The sequence below is a fragment of the Syngnathus scovelli genome, chromosome 9, assembly GCF_024217435.2.
Source record: "Syngnathus scovelli strain Florida chromosome 9, RoL_Ssco_1.2, whole genome shotgun sequence".
In the NCBI taxonomy this organism is placed as follows: Eukaryota; Metazoa; Chordata; class Actinopteri; order Syngnathiformes; family Syngnathidae; genus Syngnathus; species Syngnathus scovelli.
Genome location: NC_090855.1, coordinates 10,239,815 through 10,259,034, shown reverse-complemented (window position 1 = coordinate 10,259,034; position 19,220 = coordinate 10,239,815). Strand labels below are relative to the sequence as shown.

General features: G+C 42.7%; 2 protein-coding genes and 1 long non-coding RNA gene across 5 annotated transcripts in view; 1 reads left to right on the top strand and 2 right to left on the bottom strand.

Moving 5' to 3' along the window:
• Nucleotides 1-596: 596 nt before the first annotated feature.
• Nucleotides 597-4,081, bottom strand: LOC125975326 (prostaglandin reductase 3). The gene is made up of 2 exons (XM_049730696.2): nucleotides 3,402-4,081; nucleotides 597-1,714 (listed from the first exon to the last, which is right to left on the bottom strand). The coding sequence occupies exons 1-2, from the start codon at nucleotides 3,689-3,691 to the stop codon at nucleotides 784-786; spliced, it is 1,221 nt and encodes a 406-aa protein (XP_049586653.1). The 5' UTR covers nucleotides 3,692-4,081; the 3' UTR covers nucleotides 597-783.
• The window catches only part of tshz1 (teashirt zinc finger homeobox 1), a 34,142-nt gene continuing 17,343 nt past the window's right edge, over nucleotides 2,422-19,220 (top strand). The window contains exons 1-2 of one of the 3 annotated variants that reach the window (XM_068652009.1): nucleotides 2,422-3,280; nucleotides 5,236-5,775. In XM_068652009.1, coding sequence (XP_068508110.1) covers nucleotides 5,736-5,775 — 40 coding nt within the window. In that variant the 5' untranslated portion in view covers nucleotides 2,422-3,280; nucleotides 5,236-5,735. Of the gene's footprint in view, nucleotides 3,281-4,317; nucleotides 5,036-5,235; nucleotides 5,776-19,220 lie in introns of those variants that run through there. The other 2 variants (XM_068652010.1, XM_049730692.2) reach the window with 2 other exon arrangements.
• Nucleotides 16,046-19,220, bottom strand: part of LOC125975327 (uncharacterized) — a 44,541-nt gene continuing 41,366 nt past the window's right edge. Inside the window, exon 3 of the long non-coding RNA XR_007483931.1 lies at nucleotides 16,046-16,206. This is a non-coding gene — a long non-coding RNA (uncharacterized lncRNA). The remainder of the gene's footprint in view (nucleotides 16,207-19,220) is intronic.

The window sequence follows — 19,220 nt, the reverse complement described above, 5'->3', positions numbered from 1 at the left end:
TCCAAGTAGGCAGAATAGGTAGGCAGAATTAGCACCCGGAATATTTGCTTTATTGCCATAAAGAATACAAATGACAAATATCAAAGTGTAAGTAGGGCACAGTAACATTCTTTTTTTTTTTTTTTGCAGGGGGGGGGGGGGGGGGCAGTCATTTTTGCAGTACAAACAGCAATTTCAAGTTTGACTACTAGTTAAATTGACACTTTTTTATTATTACGTGCAGCTTTGGGGCATGTGAAGGCAAAGATTGATTGTTTGGATTGTGTTTCTGTCAGCTACACGGGCAATAAAATATCAGGCACACCTGGAGCAGTATTCACTTTTGACATATCCACGTAAGCCCCTAAAAGACAAACAATGAAGTCTATAAAACATTTATGGTGGATGAAGTGCTGGAGAGTGCTAAAAGGTAGCGGAGTGAAGGCATCTGGTCTGAAATGAGTGAAAGCGGGTTTGAACATTAAACACTGGGATCATTTTGCAGCGGCACCTGAAATAGAAGTTAGATTTATAAGTTTAGGCAAGATTTTTAAATGCAAATTCATTTCTTTTTTTTTTCTGATGTTGGATTCTGATTGTTGCAACTGACCAAACACTTCAAATTGCAATAAGTTTTTTTTTATTTGGCATTACAAAATTATGCATACATATGTATCACACGTGTTTTGCATAGCTGATTTATTAATTTGGCAAAAAAGCCATTGCCAGTTTTGCTCATTACAGGCCATATTTGCATTGTGGATGATTTTAAAGTGAAAGTAGAATTTTTCTGGCTAAAAACATTTACAGTTTACTATTTGAATTACAGGGAGGTGCCACTTCGACCACCACCTTCCCGAGGTTCTTTCCTGCATACATGTAGTCCACTGCTCGGAAGACTGACTCCAGGCCGACAAACCTCCCTTCTTGGGCCAAATCCCCATAATCCACCTCGCACGTGAGCTTGCCCATAGCAAACATCTGCATCATACGAGTCAGAGCCTCCCTGTAGTCGCTGATGAAATGAGGAAGGAAGAATCCTCGAATGCTTGCTGACTTCTGGAGAAGCTTGACGGGTAGAGTTGACCCTCTGAATTGGGGAATTCCTGACGCAGACTGGTAACCTGAGATGAAGCCAATGACTATTAGTCGGCCTTTTTTAGCCAAACAGTTAATTGCCAGTTCAAAAGTGCTGCCCCCGACTGATTCATAAACCACGTCAATGCCTTGTGGGTACTCTGTCTTCAAGGTCTTGGCCAAATCCTCCGCTTTGTAGTTAATTGGCCTGTCGCACCCAATAGACCTAAGGAAACCTGCTTTCTCATTGGACGAGCAGGTCCCGATCACATGACAGCCGGCCTGTTTGGCAAACTGCACCGCAAACTGTCCCGTTCCTCCCGCAGCCGCAGTGACGAGAACTGTCTCGCCCTTGGCCAGGTCCCCTAGACGCTTCAAGGCAATGTAGGCGGTAGCGCCGCTGACGAGCAGGGTGAGGAACTCGGGCTTTGCCGAAGGGACAGGCACGCTTTCCTTGGCGGGAACCACGGTGTACTCAGCGAAGGCGCCGCTGCTGAAGTAGGCCACTGTGTCCCCGACAGTGCAGCGGGAGCTGGCGCTGAGACCGAGGCCGACAACCTCACCGATACCCTCAAATCCGGCATCGAAGGGAGGTTGCACAGTCGGGTCATAACGGCCTGCTGAATAATTAATATCAGAGGCGTTGATCCCCACAAAGCTGAAAGACAATGGGGGAAAAAAACAAACACATTTAGGATGAAAGATGAGACAAAACGGTCAATACGTTAATCCGTCTGGATACTTCTGCACTTGGATTTGTTCTAGAAACAATATTTTGAAAATAGCTGCAATCTCCACTGACAGGAAATTCTTGTATGACACAACACAATGCTTGATATCATGAATCATTGCCTTCAGACACCCATAACAGACTGTATTTTCAAAACCATACATAGTTGGGTCAACACAAAGATGACGCTTCATCATCTGCAACATGATGGAAAGAAACATGTGAGATGGAGGAGTTGAATAAATAAACGGTCTTACTGTCTTTTAGATCAGCATTTAGGTCTCATTACAGTGCATGGAAAGTATGCTGATAATACTTCCTCAGGCTAGGGATGGGTCAAAGTGATTGAATAACTTGATTGCAAATTCAAAATAAAACTAGTACCACAGACAAAAAGGAAAATACAGAGGGGACAAGGGGTCAAATAAATACGTGTGGTACTGACTTTCTAATCTATTTAAAAGTAAGCTCAATTGTACAGCCTTAATCATGTCTCTCGCAGCTAGATTTTGGATAGTCCTTCTTAAAATACTTCACTTTGAAAGTGAAATTAAACATCTTGTTTTGATTTCATACTAAATTGTAGGCAATCATCCTGATAAAGGTGGAAATGTAAAAATGAAATCTGAGAAATGATACACTTCCATTATTGCCTCAGATTGCTGCTATGCAAGTTTTTATTTGTGTGCAAATATTCTCAATGTGTATTACATAGTAATTATTGGACAAGTCGTATTTCTGCCAGATTCATATTTGTGGCGGATAAGACCAGTGTATTAATATTTGCTGAAAAAGCCTTGATGTGCTTTTTACTCCGTTTGCTGAAATTAAAACATCTGCGATACAGAACTGTAACGGCGACGTGATCAACAACCGCAAAGTATCTGATGGTCAAAGGTCTTAGTTTACAAGCAAATAATCACGATCCTGTAGGCTATAATATCACTCGGACTGGTGCAAAACTACAATTTTCTGGGCCGTAAATGCCACAATATAAAACCTAAGCGGACTATGAAAGGTGTGTTTAACATAAAACCTCTGGTCAAGCATGCATATCGAATAAAAAGCATATTGTATTTTGAAATATTGCTTTCAGTAGGATTTATAGTAACTTAAAACTCTTACGTTTAATCCTAACCTCTTAATAACCAGATAGTTAGGAATTGCGATTAAATCGCCTAGAAGTACAGTGGCCCGTATTCTGCTCCTTTGAATAGTTGAAAAGACAGTGCTGCACGTCTCCTCCATCATCACATGTGCTGGTACCAGTGGACCCCCATGACTTTGTATTCGCAGGTTGGTGACGTAGACAAACATGAAGACAGAGAGGGAGGGAGAGGGAGAAAGAGAGGGGGAGATGCCGAGATGGATTGATAGACAAATGCAGAGAGGGCGGAACTTGGAATTACAGTACAGCTCTTATTCCTCACGTATTTTGCCATTTTATGATGTGGATGATTGCTGCTTCTGGTGGACATGGCTGCATGAAATGAGGCAAGTAGGGCTAAAGCCGACTCTTTTATTTACAACTTGCAAACACATCAGAATAACACACACATAGTGAGAGAACACGATTGTGGTCTGGTTTGAAAACGTTCAGAAAATGACAACTTACCGATTTCTGACGAGCAAGTCTGCGTCTGCGGGTGTCGGAACCGGAACAGTTTGCACCGAGGCGGCCTCTCTAAAATTTGGGCTCAGCTTGTTTACGACCACCTTTTTCATACTGCTCGCTATGGAGGATCCTTTAAAATCAATAAAGTGAGCCGAGTAGGACATATCGATGATGGGGCGCCTCGGAACCGGAAGAAGTCCAGAAAGTAAGTCGCTGCCTCTTCTTCTCGAACCGACGAGTGAAAACAAAAACGCCTTCCGAGCACTTTTCGTCCACATCGGGATGGACATTGCCCCCTAAATGTGACAAAGTTCACGGGCAACTTGAGGTGGCGTTAGCCTGCTAAAAGCTCGCCCTACCCGCGTACTACACAGAGGCCCAGCCCCGCTCAAACGAGCCCATTCTGTTGCTTTGAACCGTGCACAAACATAACGGTACCGCGTAGCGCGACTCTCGTTTGCTTACGCAAAGCGTCTCCGTCCATATGTGGAGTATTTAACACAAAACGTTTAGCTCGGAGAAGAGAAGCACAGCAGCGACCCACACACGCTAGTCGGCGTCGCTGGAGTCCCTCCCCTTTCCTCTTCTTCCCGGACGCGACACTCACTTCCTAGTAAGGTGAAACAAATCAGTCCCCGGTTCCCAACACATCCTAACCTCCGTTTCCTCGGTAAAAATAATAACGGCGTGACGCCCGTGTTCACATTCAACACTCGAATAATATTAAAAATAGAACATAGCGCGTTTATAGGTCAAGCGACGTGTTGAAAAAGACGTGGTTGCATGCAGAGTAGTACACCTGTAACCTTAGCTTGGACAGCTAATTGAATAGGCAGATGTTTTTTTTGTGGGGTTTTTTTTTGAGGGGGGGAGGGTGTTAAATCTGTTTTGATGACACATTTCAGGCACTGGATTGCCAACTCAGTCTGCGTCGCTTTTGTACTTTAATTTTCTTTAAGTATGACGCGGACGTAGTTTTAATATTTCTGTGTGCTTCAAGGTTCTTGTTTGTGTGCTTTTCATGGCTTCATGAGAATCTGATGGGTTGCTATTGTCGGGTTTCCTTTTTACAGCAAAGCGGATAGGGAGGGCGAGCGAGCGAGAGAGAGAGAGAGAGAGAGAGAGAGAGAGAGAGAGAGAGAGAGAGAGAGAGAGAGAGAGAGAGAGAGAGAGAGAGAGAGAGCGAGAGAGAGAGAGAGTTGGTTGGGTAAGGGGACAAGACAATTAAAAAGATTGACAGGTAGCCTCCTCTGTCAGGGGTGACGCTTGTGGAGAAGGGGAGGAGTAAAAATGTAGCAGGAAAAGCCACTCGATGCGTCTGTCTATCAGTTGAGAATGTCTGAAACAGCTTCTGGATCCGTCGTGTTTCAATTTTGACTTTTTTAAGAGGGGAAAAGAGCTCGGATCTGTCGCCGGAGTAGCCCCCTCCCTCGTTTGTCCCCTCGTTCTTTTAAGAGACAAACGTGTTAGTAGTCCATGTCGATCTGATGTGTTGTCGGCGAAAGCTTTGGATGCGTCTTGTTCGCCTCTCAAGTGATTCTTTCCTTCTCGCCGCATCAAACAGCCGCCCCCCAAAATGCGACTCTGTCCTCGAGATGCAACGAGCGATCGTTTGCGCCACTCCTAGAGTGTAGGTAAGAGCGCAAGACAATCGGTGTTTTCTTTTTTTTTTTCTCTCTCCTCACGCCGAAAGAAAGTGGTTTGAACGAGAGGGAGGAAAAGTCTCCGCCGGACGCGTGAGGCTGGATCCGGGCGGGCTGAACTGGCGTAGTGGTGACGGAACTGACATTAACCCATCTAATGCCTGTGTGTCTTTTATCTCCCTCTTTTTTAGGGTTCTGGCTTCGGACGAAACTGCAGGGGTTCGTTTTGTTATCAAGAAGTGTGCGTGACTTACACGTCGGATTTATTTGTTTTGTTTATTTATTATTTTAGTTTTGTCGTGTGTAAAAAGTGCAGCAAACTCGCTCCATACAAAGACATTGAAGATTGTGGATTTTTTTTTTTTTTTAAATCAAGCCGAAGCGAACTGCAAACTTTGGCTTTCGAGCTCTTTCCGACCCAGCCACGAAGGAGATGAAGGAAGATGATATTTGATGGACATGAAGGTCTCCCGAGCTGCTCCAATCCGTTCGTAATTTTTGAGCTCCACGTCGCTGGAGCCGATCCAGCTATTACGTCTAAAAATATCTGCCAGTGTGAAAAAGAAGACTGACATTTTCAGCTCCGAGATCAAAACGCTCTCCCACCAAAAAGGGATGATTCTTCACCACTGACAGTCTCGAGTTCTTTGTAATTTCTGCATGAGAAACATCGTGGAGGCTGACGGTCACTATGCCGAGGAGAAAGCAGCAAGAGCCGCGCCGATCAGCAGGTATCACCCGCCCCTTTCTCCCCCCTAGCGAAATACTGTACTTCTTTTATATTCACTCATGTAGTCTATTTAACATTGCATTATTTTAATTGTGCTGCATGCTAAAATCACACGATTTAACTCTTTATTTACATTTATTTTCATAATGTCCCTTCCCCTATCCAGACCCCTACTTTTGTTATTTGTGTATAATTTCAGAGATGACACGCGTTTCTGTACGTTAATCCATTTCGATTATTCATTGACAGGGACGTGTTAGAGATGGAAAAATTGAACAGAATGTCCCTGTTTTGGGGGAATAAAAGGAAGCTTTTGAGGTCCGAGAGTGAGTAATGATGAGTGGGAATGAAAGGGGGAAACTGGCAAGTGACGTTTCTGTTTTTTTTCTTTTTTTTTTAAATTTATTAGAGGATTGCCATCCTTCATTTGACTGGTGATTGATCGCCTGTCACATGGCTCTCTCTGATCTGTTCATACCTGATAAACTTCAACAAATTCCTCTGTAAAGACAGGCACACTGTCAGGTTTAACGTTCAACCCCTCTGTTGTCTCAGCAAGGATCAGAAAAAGTTTTGATTCACCCTGGGAAAATTGAGGGAGCGAAGTCAAATGAAAAGGAAGTCTGGTGTGCATGCAGCATGGTTAATTGTAAAAATGCACGTAAACAAAAACATTTGTGTCACATCAAGCAGTCTTTTTGTCACTAAGAAATGTTGTGGTTTTTCTTTTTTTTTTAATTCCCATCCAAATTCACCTTACATCCTCGCCAAGACTCAGTGTGGTATCGGAATCGATATCCAGCGCTGAAGGGGAGTCTAATATTTACTGTGTGGCCAGCTGATAAACCCAGGTGTTGGCAGAGGGCTGACACCATTGACTTCTAGTGGTTTGGATCTGGACTCCCCCCTTTTCCCCTCTCGTCTCCCTGCAGCCTTTAAACAAATGTAAATGAGTGACAGGGGTTTCTACCTCTGTGCTAATGAGGCTGACTCTTTGAAGTTAGGCATTAACAACTGGAGTGAACAAAAGACAGTTACAGAATTTTAAAGAGATTTTGAAATATGAGGTGCAAAGCGGGTCGAAGAGGAGGGCCAGCCGCCGAAGACTTTGAACTCGGCAGGTTTTATCTTTTTAAGCGTAGAGCCGCTGCTGCTGGTGATGTTGAGGAGGAGGATGTGGAGGAGTCGAGAACGTGCAACCGGTGCTCACAGTCGACTTATTTCTCTCTGCCTTTCGAGCAAAGCCGCGTTCGCGTGAATTCAAGCCCAGACTCTGTGGAAAATACTCAGATCAAGATTTTCAGGCAGACTTTTTCTCTCTCGAGTGCACGTGTGTGTGTCGGAGGTTTGGTTATTTCAATAAAATACCCCCTCTGGAAAAGGTCAGCCTTGTTGGAATCAGAGTGACTCTCATTAGCCCTCTGCATGAAAACATGACATCTCTTTGACCCCTCCATTCCCCGCGCTCCCTCCCGCTCATATCACACACCCCATTGATCCATCACATTGTCCACTGAGTGCCATCATCTGTTGTAATGGTCCATCACAACTTGGCATATAGGATGTTTTCTATTCTCCCATCAACTCTACAGTCGTACAAAATAGCACCCGCTCACTCTGCCATGATCCAAATCGCATCATATAACTAATATACGATACACACACACGCGCGCACACACACACACGCACACTCATGCAGACGCACACACACACATCACACACACCACACTAATGTGAGGCCAAATAGTGGCCTATGGCTACCACTTAGTACAACAAGGAGAGCGCTTAAATTTAGACATAAATCAGAGCCAAAACAGTTAAAAACAAATATCAGTGTATATATTACAATGTAAGAACTCTCAAATGTGTTTTCTTGAAGTTTTTAATGTTTATTATCAGCATTTTGTTTTTTATGATAGTTTCCAAGGTGATCAAATTATTATTGCAGAATATTATTGTGACACTCTAGTAAAACTTGGTGTTTTATAGACTCTATTAATATTCATCCTATTTTACAGTTAATATTTTTTATTGATTTCTAAAAATTCATATGAAACACATTTGTTAAAATTTAAAATACCGGATACATACTTTTTTAAAATGGGTCATTTTTGTAAATCCACTCAAACTGGCCATAAATAGGCGATACTACGCTCTCAGTATTATTTCTGTTTTATTTGAAAATAACTCGTATACAAAGAATATTTTTCCCATTAAAAAGTCTGGCGACAGTAATAATTTCCTTACTTCTGTGTGCGCTCTTATCAAATTTATAGACCTGTATCATTGAGCGACTTTACTGAAAGGAAAGAAAGTAGGATAACAAAAAGATTGATGCTGTCTTTTACAAAGGGTAACATTCAGCTTAAGAGCGTGCCGATGAGTAAGAGAAATAGATTTTTTAATTTTTTTTATTTATGTGGCTTCTGATGGTAATTATAAACGTGTGTGTGTGTGTGTGTGTGTGTGCACATTCAGAGGGGGGAAAGGTTGCTATACCCGTCGGCTTCATTAGAGAGAGCCCTAATTATCTGTGCTGCTGATGGATTTGTGACAGGCCCTAACGATTAATGCTGACAAATTCAGTAAGGTGTCAAGTCCGCAGCTGCCTTGATGTAATCAAGCTGATATTATACAGTCCCCATAGCCCCTAGTGCAGCACCAACTCAATTTGCTTGTGCAGGTGACAAATGGACTTTGCTACCTGACTAATCACGTCAGGAGACAATGCCAGTTAATGACCTTTAGTAAGCCCTCGCCACCCTCACCGCCAACCCCTCTTATAACCTAGTAATAAGCATGTTGAAGCAGCGACGGCGAACCACATTTTCTTTCGACTTCTTTTCCTTCACATTATTTCACTTCAAATGCATTTCTGTAATTAAAAGTGGAATGAAACGTTTTTCTTAAAAAAAAAAAAAAAAGGGAGCGGATGGAGCATTCCCAACTGTTGCAGAAGTTTTCATTTTTGTATTAATGACCACTTCCAGCATCTTCGTGTATAAGCCTCTTGTGAACCCTCTTAAAATAAGGCATTCCGTAGACGTGTTTACACTTTAGCGCATGTTGCGCTCTTCGGATTAAATCACAGCCACATCATAATATTTTGGCTGTGTGAAAGTTGGAGGGGGAAACACCCCCCCCCCCCCCAAAAAAAAAAAAAAAAAACCCGGCGTCCCGCCTCAGTTCTGTCGCTGCCTCGCTGAAGGCCTCCAGTTTATTCCCAGCTGGAGGCTTGCTGTGCCCAGGGATTAATGATTTTGCATGCTCGGGGTAGCTAAGATTACACAGCGACCTTTGTGCTCTTACTTGATGATACTGTTATGCGATATTCTCCCCCTGAAATCAACAGTATGCCCGGATTTATGTGCCCCACCGCCTTTCTGTCTAAACCGCTGTCCCACGGAGTGTGTCATCTCGAGGTGTGCTCGTTCCCCAGTTTTTTAAAAAAAAATGTGTTTAAGCAAAAGAACTGGCATTATTTTTCACCCCACCTCCAAAATTGTCAAATGTCGTTCTAATGATGACTCCGCATTTTAAAAAAACAATTGTGTCAAAATCAAAGATAAAAATTACTTGTATGTGAAATTGAGAGTGTAAACGAATCCATTTCAAGAGTGTAACAGTGTTAGAGAGAGTGTATCTGACCACGTACCGGTGTTAGTTTTCCTGGAATGAATAACTTGAACGGGTGTAATTGTAACCATACCATGTTAGTCATCCTCTGCAGGAGGACCCATTTTCAAAGACACTACACACACCTCATCTCTTTTTTTTTTCCTTTTTTTTTTTTTCCCTACTGGAGCACAAAAACAACCTTAGAAAAGTAGCTCTCACATTTAACACCTCAGTCTGTCAAATCTGTTCACCCCCCACAATCAAAAGGGGACCTGGAAAACACATTGATCCACAGTAACCCCTTCTATTTCCCTGTTTTAGTTTTACTGTGTGTGTTTGAGGCATTCCCTCGTAGTCAGCGTGTGCGTATGTGTGTGTGTGTGTGTATGTGTGTGTGACTCCGCTCAAGGTTACTATAGTTAGGGCAGAATTTCTGTTAGCATGTGGCATTGATTGGATGTATCAATAGCAATTCTTCCTCCCGCGCCATCTCACAAATTGTTTAATTTGGTCCATTTAAAGGCTACTTTCATGTCACTAAGACTCTGTTGGTTTGTGTCTCATCTGTGCTCGCAACTGTGCACTGTTAGAGATGAGTGGCCTCAATACCTGCTGCAACAGTATGGTATTGATTACGAGTGACTAATAGCCGCTATTAGGGACGTTTAAACATTGTGTACTTTCATAGATAAGGAAGTAAAAAAGACCAGATATGCAGAAACCACCTTGTTTCAGGGCATCCTTAACCAGACATGCCCCGAAGGCACTCTCCCATCAGAACGGGTGGTTGTGTTGTCCTTGCTGCACTTTACGCACACAGAAATAGATGCATGCGCACAGACCCGCACGCACACATACACAACTAACTTTAACCTAATGGTTAAAGTGAAGCTAGCTCCATGGGAGGTCACCATGCAGGTGGCTTAGTATGATGGGAAATCATATCATTAAAGTAGCCAGATGTGCTTTGTTGCTTTTCTCGCAGTGCATAAAAACAGCAACAAGTCATGGGATCCGAAAAAGAACTTTAAAAGCTGCCTTCCGGGACTAAGCTGACATGAAGTCTTTTTCCTGATTTCCGTGGAATTTTTTTTTTTAATTTCTGAATAATTAGTATTGATTGGTAATTTTATAATGTCGCAGCAGAAAGCAGTAGCAGTGAAGTATTTTTGTTTCGTGACATTAAGATTGGATCAAAACTTCTGATAAATGCATGCATGCTGTTATCAGCGCTTTGAGGGTGACTTCTTCAAATTTCTTTTAGTAGAGGAAATGTGAGATTTAAGGGCAGGTTTATTGAAACATTGTGGCGCATTATTCAAAGACATGAGGAAGACAAGCAGGGAATCGCTGGAAGGAAGTAGTCATGCAAGATTTAAGGCGCAAAAATTGACATCTAAAATTTTCTTAACTAAAGTGTTACATTTTTGTAGGCAGGGTACATTTGCTCTCTTGATCAGTGCCTTGGCTGCTCAAGAGGCAATGCGTAAGAGTGTTCGAGCCAAATTTAACATGTTGCTTCTATCAATAAAAGATGAGCAATTACAGAATATTTTGTCTAATAAGTATTTGAATTCCTCAGTGCAAGCAAAAAACAACAACAACATGGAGCTTACCCACTCATTACATCAGTAAGCAGGGGGAGTGAGAGAGGCACAGCTTTGATGCCAACAAACAAACAAGACAAACAAGATGGGCCCACTTCACAAGAGTCCTATCCAGGGACACCCAAACCCGGCATGCTCCTCTGCATCATGTAATACCCCCCCTTCTCCTCTCTCCCTCTCTCTCTCTCTCTCTCTCTCTCTCTCTCTCGCTCGCTCGCTCGCTCCCCCACCTCTTTTAAGGACCTCTCATCTCGCCTTTTACCCCTGCACTTCCTATTTCCTTTTTTATCCTTGCACTTACAGTAGGTTTCCCCGTTTTCTTGTCGTAAGGAAATTTCTTGGAACAAAAAAGTGCAAGCTGTTGTTGGTGAACATTTGCGACCTTGAACGAACCCTGACGAGAACGCTGCCCTCAAAAAAACTCGCAATTGTTCGCTGCTCAGTGAGATACGTAGGGGCTTAAGGTCGGCAGGCAGGGAAAAGGGTGGACGTGCCGCTTTTAGGATGTGTATTAGAGCTGACAGAAGAATGAGACGATGGACAAATTCTCCCCCAACAGCTGTGCCCGCCGCCATTATCCTGACAGGTGTCAATTAAGAATTATTGCAGGCCAAATGCCCCCACCCCCACCATTTTCTTCCTCACACACATTTAGTTGTATTCTTCCCAGCTCCTCCCCTGATATACGGGTGCGCACACAAACACACACACACACACACACGCACGCACACACACATGCACACACACGCGCACACACACACACACGTCCAGCTGTCGATATAGGTGCGAGAAAGGTAACATTTTACCCTTGTCAGTCGTCATAGATGTTGCAGCCTCACTCCTCTTCCTCTTCGAGGCAGCAGCCAGCAGCAGATGCTTGCTGATCAATAACTCGGCGTGCTTGATCGTGCTTGATCATGATGATCGTTGTGTGTCACTGAAGGTGTGAGAGTGACCTTTTTTTTTTTTCCACGTGCCCTCTCCTGCTTATTTAGCCAAAAACAATGAAAAAATGCAGGCATGGCAGTGACATAAGATGAACACAACAACATTATGACCTGCAATATACAGAGTTGCTAACTGTTTCGGATTGTTCGTATTTTGTTGTGGAAATCATTGAATGCTAGCTCATTAGGACCGTAACACGGATTATGATTATTTAAATATTTGAAAAAAATTATCCTGAAAATACTTGGTAAATAGTTGCAAGATAAATGTTTGACAACAAACCCATTTTAGATTATCATTGTTCCACTAAAAGTAGTGCTCGCAGTGAACGCTACGTGCCAGACACATTTGGTGATAGCCAAAAGCTAATGACTCGAGGCTAACCCCGTTTGGTGCTCGCGATGAGAAACAAGGGCAGTGATACAATTGAACTTCATCATCATCTTAGTAAATATTTTACTCTATGTATGATTAATTTATGTTCCTCACATTCAGATGAAATGTTCTGGAAGGGAATTTCTATAGGTTGGCAGCTCAAAGTATTTGATGAGGTACAACACGAGAACAGTATAAACAAATGCTTTTGCTGATTTCATAATGTTCTGTTTTATTGACTGTCTCAGGGAGAAATTCAAGTAACAATTATATGGTTGTAATTTGCTGTGGCTTTAGAACTGCGTTGCATCATACTGAGAGCTTAATTTCTATCAGCGGTCGTACTGTTGTCATGTGTTGAATATTTCCGAATTGCAGCTTCAGAGTAACTAACATGTTTCTCACCAGTTATCCACTATGTTGGTTTAACACATAGCTGCCAATATTCTACATTCTTCATTATGCCATTCTACATTTTCCAATGTTATTTCTGATGTGGCACTAGGTTTTATGATGTGATGTTTCGTCCAAGTGCAGTGAGTAAAAGACCGGCAGACGCTTGGCCATAGCAGTTTCGGTATGTGTGAAACAGATACAAATTAGTTTAAGTAACCTTTTCTAATTATAGAGCATATCACATGTGTTTGGTGTATTTCAAAATTTTATTGACCTTTTGGCACACTGCTCACACTGTTTTCAGTTCCCATACAGAATAAGCACGAGGCTGCTTTGTAGAAGCAGGAAGCAAAAACGAAAATAAAAATAAATGCTAGTACAGAAGGTTGCCCAGAGATACAAAAATATTTATTTGTATGTTCATGTTGTGAGTTTTGGATTTACTCACACAGATATTGCTGTTATTTTGCTACTCCCACTCTAATTGCATCTCGTGTTTTATAGTAAAAGAAGCCCGCTGAGTGAATCCAGGATGTTTTTAGAGTTACATTATTATGCATCATTTTTTTAAATTATTTATTTATTTTTATTTCTTCCGGCCTATATCTTCTCTTTCGCCTGAAACCGGCAATGGCCTGTTTCGGAGTGATTATCAGACCTGAAAATATTCCCATCCCCATGCAAATCACTTAGCATGCATGCTCTCTTATCATTCTTACTTTGCCCCCGCTCACCCTAAACGCTTGTGTGTAATCAAAGTAAACGGCAGCTAAAGCTAAAAGGGAAATGCTCTTTGTGGAGATAGATGGAGGGATTAAATATTAACCGGATGCGGCTGACTTAAGGCAAGTGTTTTACATAGCTGCTCCTGCCGCAGATGCCGTGCATTGATTCCATCTCCTTGGCGCCTTCACCCATTTGGCTGCCTGTTGTTAATTTTTCACTATCATGGTGCTGGCGAGGCCTTTAGAAAACAGAAAGGGAGAGCAATGAGCGGATCACTCATCCACCTCGAACCCCCTTCCTCATTCTGTAGGGGCAGGTGAGATGGATGATAGCAATTTGAAATTTTGTTTGTGCCTGTGATCATCAAGATTGTTTTTGGTATTACCATGGTGTAACGATTGCAGTGATTAATTGAGGTGCATGCACGCAACTGGGAGCACAGGAATGGGGCAGACTCGATGTAGCAAGTTCTTCGCCTGCTCGCCACTTTGGCTTGTGAATGTGTTGTTAATCAGCTGACCTTGAGGTCCTACACGGCTCCCTTTGGCTTTGCAAACAACAGCATACTGCCCCTCTTGTCAAGTCACTTCCCTCATTTACTTATATGACTTTCTTCTTTTTTCGCTGTGATTGTCAGAGAAATCAAAACATTCAGCAAAAAAAAAAAAAAGTTGATTCACAATGTAATATTTGTACATTATGACAATGCACAAATTCATTGTTTGTTGTTTCCTTGGGTATGTCACTGCCCCATGGATCACAGAGGCAGCTTGTTAACGGGGTGCATACCAGTAGTGGTGACCCCCCCTCCCCCCAAGTAAGTAAGCATGTGCACAGACAAACACACACTGCTGTTTACAGTGTTGTGAGGGCCTTCTGGCACGTATAAATGCAGTGGTAGTACTGCTCTACAGTCGTCTGACATTCGCACCACTCATCATTCAGTCCTAATGATGCCTCCCCCCCACATCCCCCCTCCTCCCTTGACCTACCCCCCAACCAGAGAAGACATCTGATGGGGTCGTGAACAGGTCATGACCTCCAGGTAGCCGCAGTACGGACAATCTGTGAATTCCCTTCAATGTTTTGTTTGCTCTCTTTCTCCTTTTGTCTCAGTTTCATCCTTCTCCTCAGCTCAGTTTATCGTATATGTACTATTGACACAAAAATACTATGAGGTGATTTTCTTTTTTTTTTTTCTTGACTATGCCTTCATACAGTAATTAAAGTAATTATTTATTTCAGATACTCTACTTAAGCCCACCCATTGCGTGGGCGGTGCTTGGAGAGGTGGGGTCAGTTGTTTGCTGTGATAGGCTGCCTGCCATGAGGGCGGCTGAGGGTTGGCCTCATGGGAACGGTTCATTGGCTGGATCCTTTTGCACTACAAAATAACATCTCTACATCATAAGTGTTTTCACCGTTTGAAGATTGATGGTGCAGGCTCCTTGCTTTTTCTTGCTTTTCAAGGGCTTATGTTTATACTTGCATGTGTGTGTGCGTGGCTTACTTTTCAAAGTTCATTCCCAGTTCCTGTGGGACTGCATGTGTGTGCATGTGTGCGTGTGTTTGTGTGTGTGTGTACAGTTAAGCTGCATGTGCTCATCCTCCAGTCAAACACATGGATGACAGATGACCCAGTGGGAGACACCAGTCATCCTGCTTAACTGGAATTCTGTGCCCCCCACCCCTCACACACACACAAACATACACGCATGCACGCACACACACACACACACACACACGGAAAGAAAGAAAGAAACGGTGTACTCCTGCGTTCAACTCCAATACAGTGTCCTTTCCTGAAGTTTCAGCCTTGCACAAGATGATAATAACACAGTGTGTGCATGCGTGGCTTTGAGAATGAACTAACCTCAACCTGGCTTTGCGTATGCCTCTTTATTGCAGTAGGAAGAAAGAGGAGGTGGGAGCTCACTAGACCAGGGGAAACCTAAATCCTCATATAAAAAGGCCATGCACTCAGCCCAGGCTGAGGGGAGGAGGGAGAGAGCAGAGGGAGAAGGGACGAGAGAGGCAGACAGACATTGGGATAAGGAGAGAGCGAGTGGGGGAAAAAAGTTGATTTCCTTTTTCAGCAGAGCCATACATCACAGGGCCTCCCAGCTGCAGTGTCACAAGCTGACAGAATGACATGTGTCATTTATCAAAGGGGCCAGGCAGGGGCCTTGGGAAACGCGCACCACAAAGCCTGAGAGAGTTCATTCCAACACTCAACCCTCCCTCTCTCCCTTGTTCCCTTCCTCCCTCATCTCTACACCCTCAGCCCACCCCCGCCGTTCACTCTCCCCATTTTCTCCCCCCTTCCCACCGACTACCTCAACCCTCCCTGTTCACTTTGACTGGTGCTAAAAAAAGGCCCTGTTATGGTTCCGTCCGCTCTGTATTCATTACAACTGGGTGTACCTGATTGACTACACTGTGAGTCCACAATTATATAAGAAATTGCCTGTCAGTCCAAACCCCAAAACATTGAGGATAATTTAACTTTGGAAAACCAGTTTAGATTTTTCAGCAACAATTTGATAATTTACTCCCAATAACATACATTACATACTTTATTGTTGGAGTTAAATCAAGGAGTCGGCTTGAAGACATTTTTATTGGCTGCCTTCTGGTTACACTCTCCCTCTAACATTCTTTGCTTACATTGACATTCTGCATAGCTGCCACAAAAGTGTCGTTTGACAAGGAGATTTCTGCTTTCCTGCCTGGTCGGACCGCCGTTGGAGGTCTAAAGGGGCCTGAAAGCAAGAGTTATAATAGCAAGTTAGTTCTGTAAAGTCACGGCATGCTCTCTACAACTTTTTGAGTTAATGTCTCAGCACCGTGCATTTGCACTTTTTCGAACTTCCTCCCATCCATCACCGGCTCACCTTTCATCCGCACCCTTCATCCATCCACATTGTCATTGCTTGCCAGGGTAAACTTCATCGGAGCCAGTTCCAGAACCATTAAAGCATCTCACTTTAATGTTGGAATTTTGAGTTTTGGAATATCGGGCATTCCCCTTTCAAAACTGCTGTAGTTTCACAATATTCTTGGAATATCCCTTGTGAATCACTCTCATGATACGATGCTACAGTATCTTAATCACGTTGATATCAGGACTCTGGTTTCTCAAAAAGGTGTTATTTTCTTCTGCTGAAGCCATTTTCCTGTTGATTTAATTTTGTCCTTTGGATTGTTGTCTTGTTGCATCAGCCATCCTCTTTGAGCTACAATTGTCAAAAAGATGCTGCAAAATGTCTTGGAATTCATTTTACCAATGATGAATGCAATTCAGTTCCACACCACTGGAAACTCCAGCAACAAGAATTAGCATTGTTTTTTTGTTTTTTTTAATTTAATCTCACAATATCAAAACTGAACCAAATGTGTGTGTTAAAACACGTTTTGGATCTCATGAGATTATTCAAGTATATCGTGAATATAAAAAGCCAAGTCAAATGGTATTTTTTGATCATATAAAAATGAGATCTAGGTGAATCATTTCAACACTGTCACCACCATTATTATGAACAATAAACTTTGCAACTCAATTGGGAAGAAATATTTCTAGAGAAGAAGTAAAAATAAACAGTAAATGTTGTTATTCAAGTTCGCACACCATCATAACTGGGGATGTGGCTTCAATCACATTTAAACTCATTTTAAATGGGAGTCAGCACAGACTTGCTACCATTTGAAGTGCCTCTGATTAAGTCCAAATAAAGTTCAAATGTCATCACATCTTAAAGCCATGTCTTGTAGAGTACTTCCACAGCATCTTATTGTTTTTAAGGTATCAAGTGTGGAAAAATAATTTCAAAGGCATTAACTAGGTCACTAATTGGTTAAAAAAAAAAAAAAAAACATCCACACGTGTTTAATTTTAAGTTGTACAGGTTTAACCCGTATTTCTTTTAGATTTAAATTTAGTTTGGACTCATTTTTAAATCACAAAAACCTGCGATTTGAACAGTGGTGTGTAGACTTTTTATATCCACTGTACCTGATATTACTTCACTCTTCCGGGTTCTTCGTGTCACTTGGGTCAGAATTCACATATTTCTTATAGTAAGTTTAGATCGAAATCATAAAACAACAAAACTACATAGCATGAGAACGCAACAGTAACTCTTCTATCGATTGATACTTGACAGACAGGACAGAAAGCCTGAAGAGCTTCTGCAGAAATTCAGTGAGAGTCTTTGTTCAATAATTAAAAATCCAACTTTCGGTAGCATGAGGTGGTAAGAAAAGAAGAAAAGGAGCCAGTGAAGGGAAGCAAAACCCCAAAAGAAGAAAACAGAAGGGAGCCTTCCTGACAGTCTAAATGTTTCCTTTCTTTGTCTAAGAGGGTTAAAAGCCGTTATATGTCACTGTGGCCAATATTCAGTGGCGGTATCACAGAGTGGTGACCCTTCCTGGAGGTCATGAATAGTTCATCCCTTTCAACTCTCCCATCTCAGTCTACTAAATCCTTCCCACCCCCTCCTCTGTACACACAGCCCAAGGTAGTGTGTCGTGTGGGAGTTCCAATGCTGAGTGTTTCAGTCGTACAATGGCCAAGAAAAGCTTTTGGTCCAGAGCAGAAGAAAGTGTTGCGTTTACTAGTGAAACGAGAGACTTAAAGTATTTGACATTGTATCACTGGTCGTTGGTCAATCCTCATGTGTGGATGGTCTTTTTACCAATTACTGACCAATCTAAACATTTTTGGGGGGCCTCCTGACAAGTGATGGTTTTGAAGCCGCAAGGATTCCACCAAGCGCCAGCAATATGCAAAACTCGATGTACTGTACTGTGCTCAACTTATATATATGTACGTAGCTATTATGGGAACTTGCCATAACAATTATGGAAGCTAACAGTATTTGCGATTATACCAGCTTGCGCTTTTCTATGAAGATTTTTACTTTTTATTACTTTTGGAGGTTTTTTGTATGTTGGTGGAACAGTTTGGGTTTTGGAAGATACTGTTGTCATTTATTTTCATGAGCCTTATTCTTGAAGGCAAATGTGAGCTGACAGATATCACTCAGTGGATCCCACATGACCTATAAAGACCCCAAAACCCAAAACAACAAGGTCGGAGCAGCACACCTTTTCCCCCCTGCTTCTCCTCCTCCTATCCCTCCCCACACCATCAGCATTCCTGAAGATGGATGAGTCTTTAAAGCGGAGATTGATTGTGGCTATCAGAGTTATGGCACCATATATCACAGCCGATGTGATTTCGACGAGCTGGATTGAACAAAAAAGGTGGGACTCCTCAACCCATGGGTGGGTTCTAGTGGGACAGCATGGACACAGTTTAATAGCTTGGAGATGACAGCGTGTGCTTTGGTCTCCGTGCATTTATGCACACGTACTCGCTTGTACGTCCGTAAGTCGGCCTCGCTAGGGAATTCTGGCATGTGTTTGCGTCTGGCTGCTTCTCATCTTCATCCTGGTGTGTGTGTGTTTGTGCGTGCGTGCGTGTGCGTGCGGCTGTCTGCATTGATCTCCAGTGATGTGATCTCCCTTCAGAGTCTGTTCTCATCGGACTCTGATTTACGGCTTCATTAGGATCCTTGCACTACTGCCCCTACTTTTGTCTCCCTTCTCTCGACTGACTGACGCACGCACGCACGGACGCACACACACACCACACACACACACACACACACAAACACACAAACGCACACACACACTAGCACGCAGTTGTAGAAAAAACTGCTACTAAAGGGCATTTGTGTAGTTTGTTTCTATTCTGTTTGTCATCTTTATGAGT

Excerpts from the sequence above, each read along its gene's own strand:
- LOC125975326 (XM_049730696.2), bottom strand. The coding sequence starts at position 3,691 with ATGTCCATCCCGATGTGGACGAAAAGTGCTCGGAAGGCGTTTTTGTTT. Across the intron at positions 1,715-3,401 it reads GACTTGCTCGTCAGAAATCG|CTTTGTGGGGATCAACGCCT; the intron begins GTAAGTTGTCAT and ends ATTGTCTTTCAG.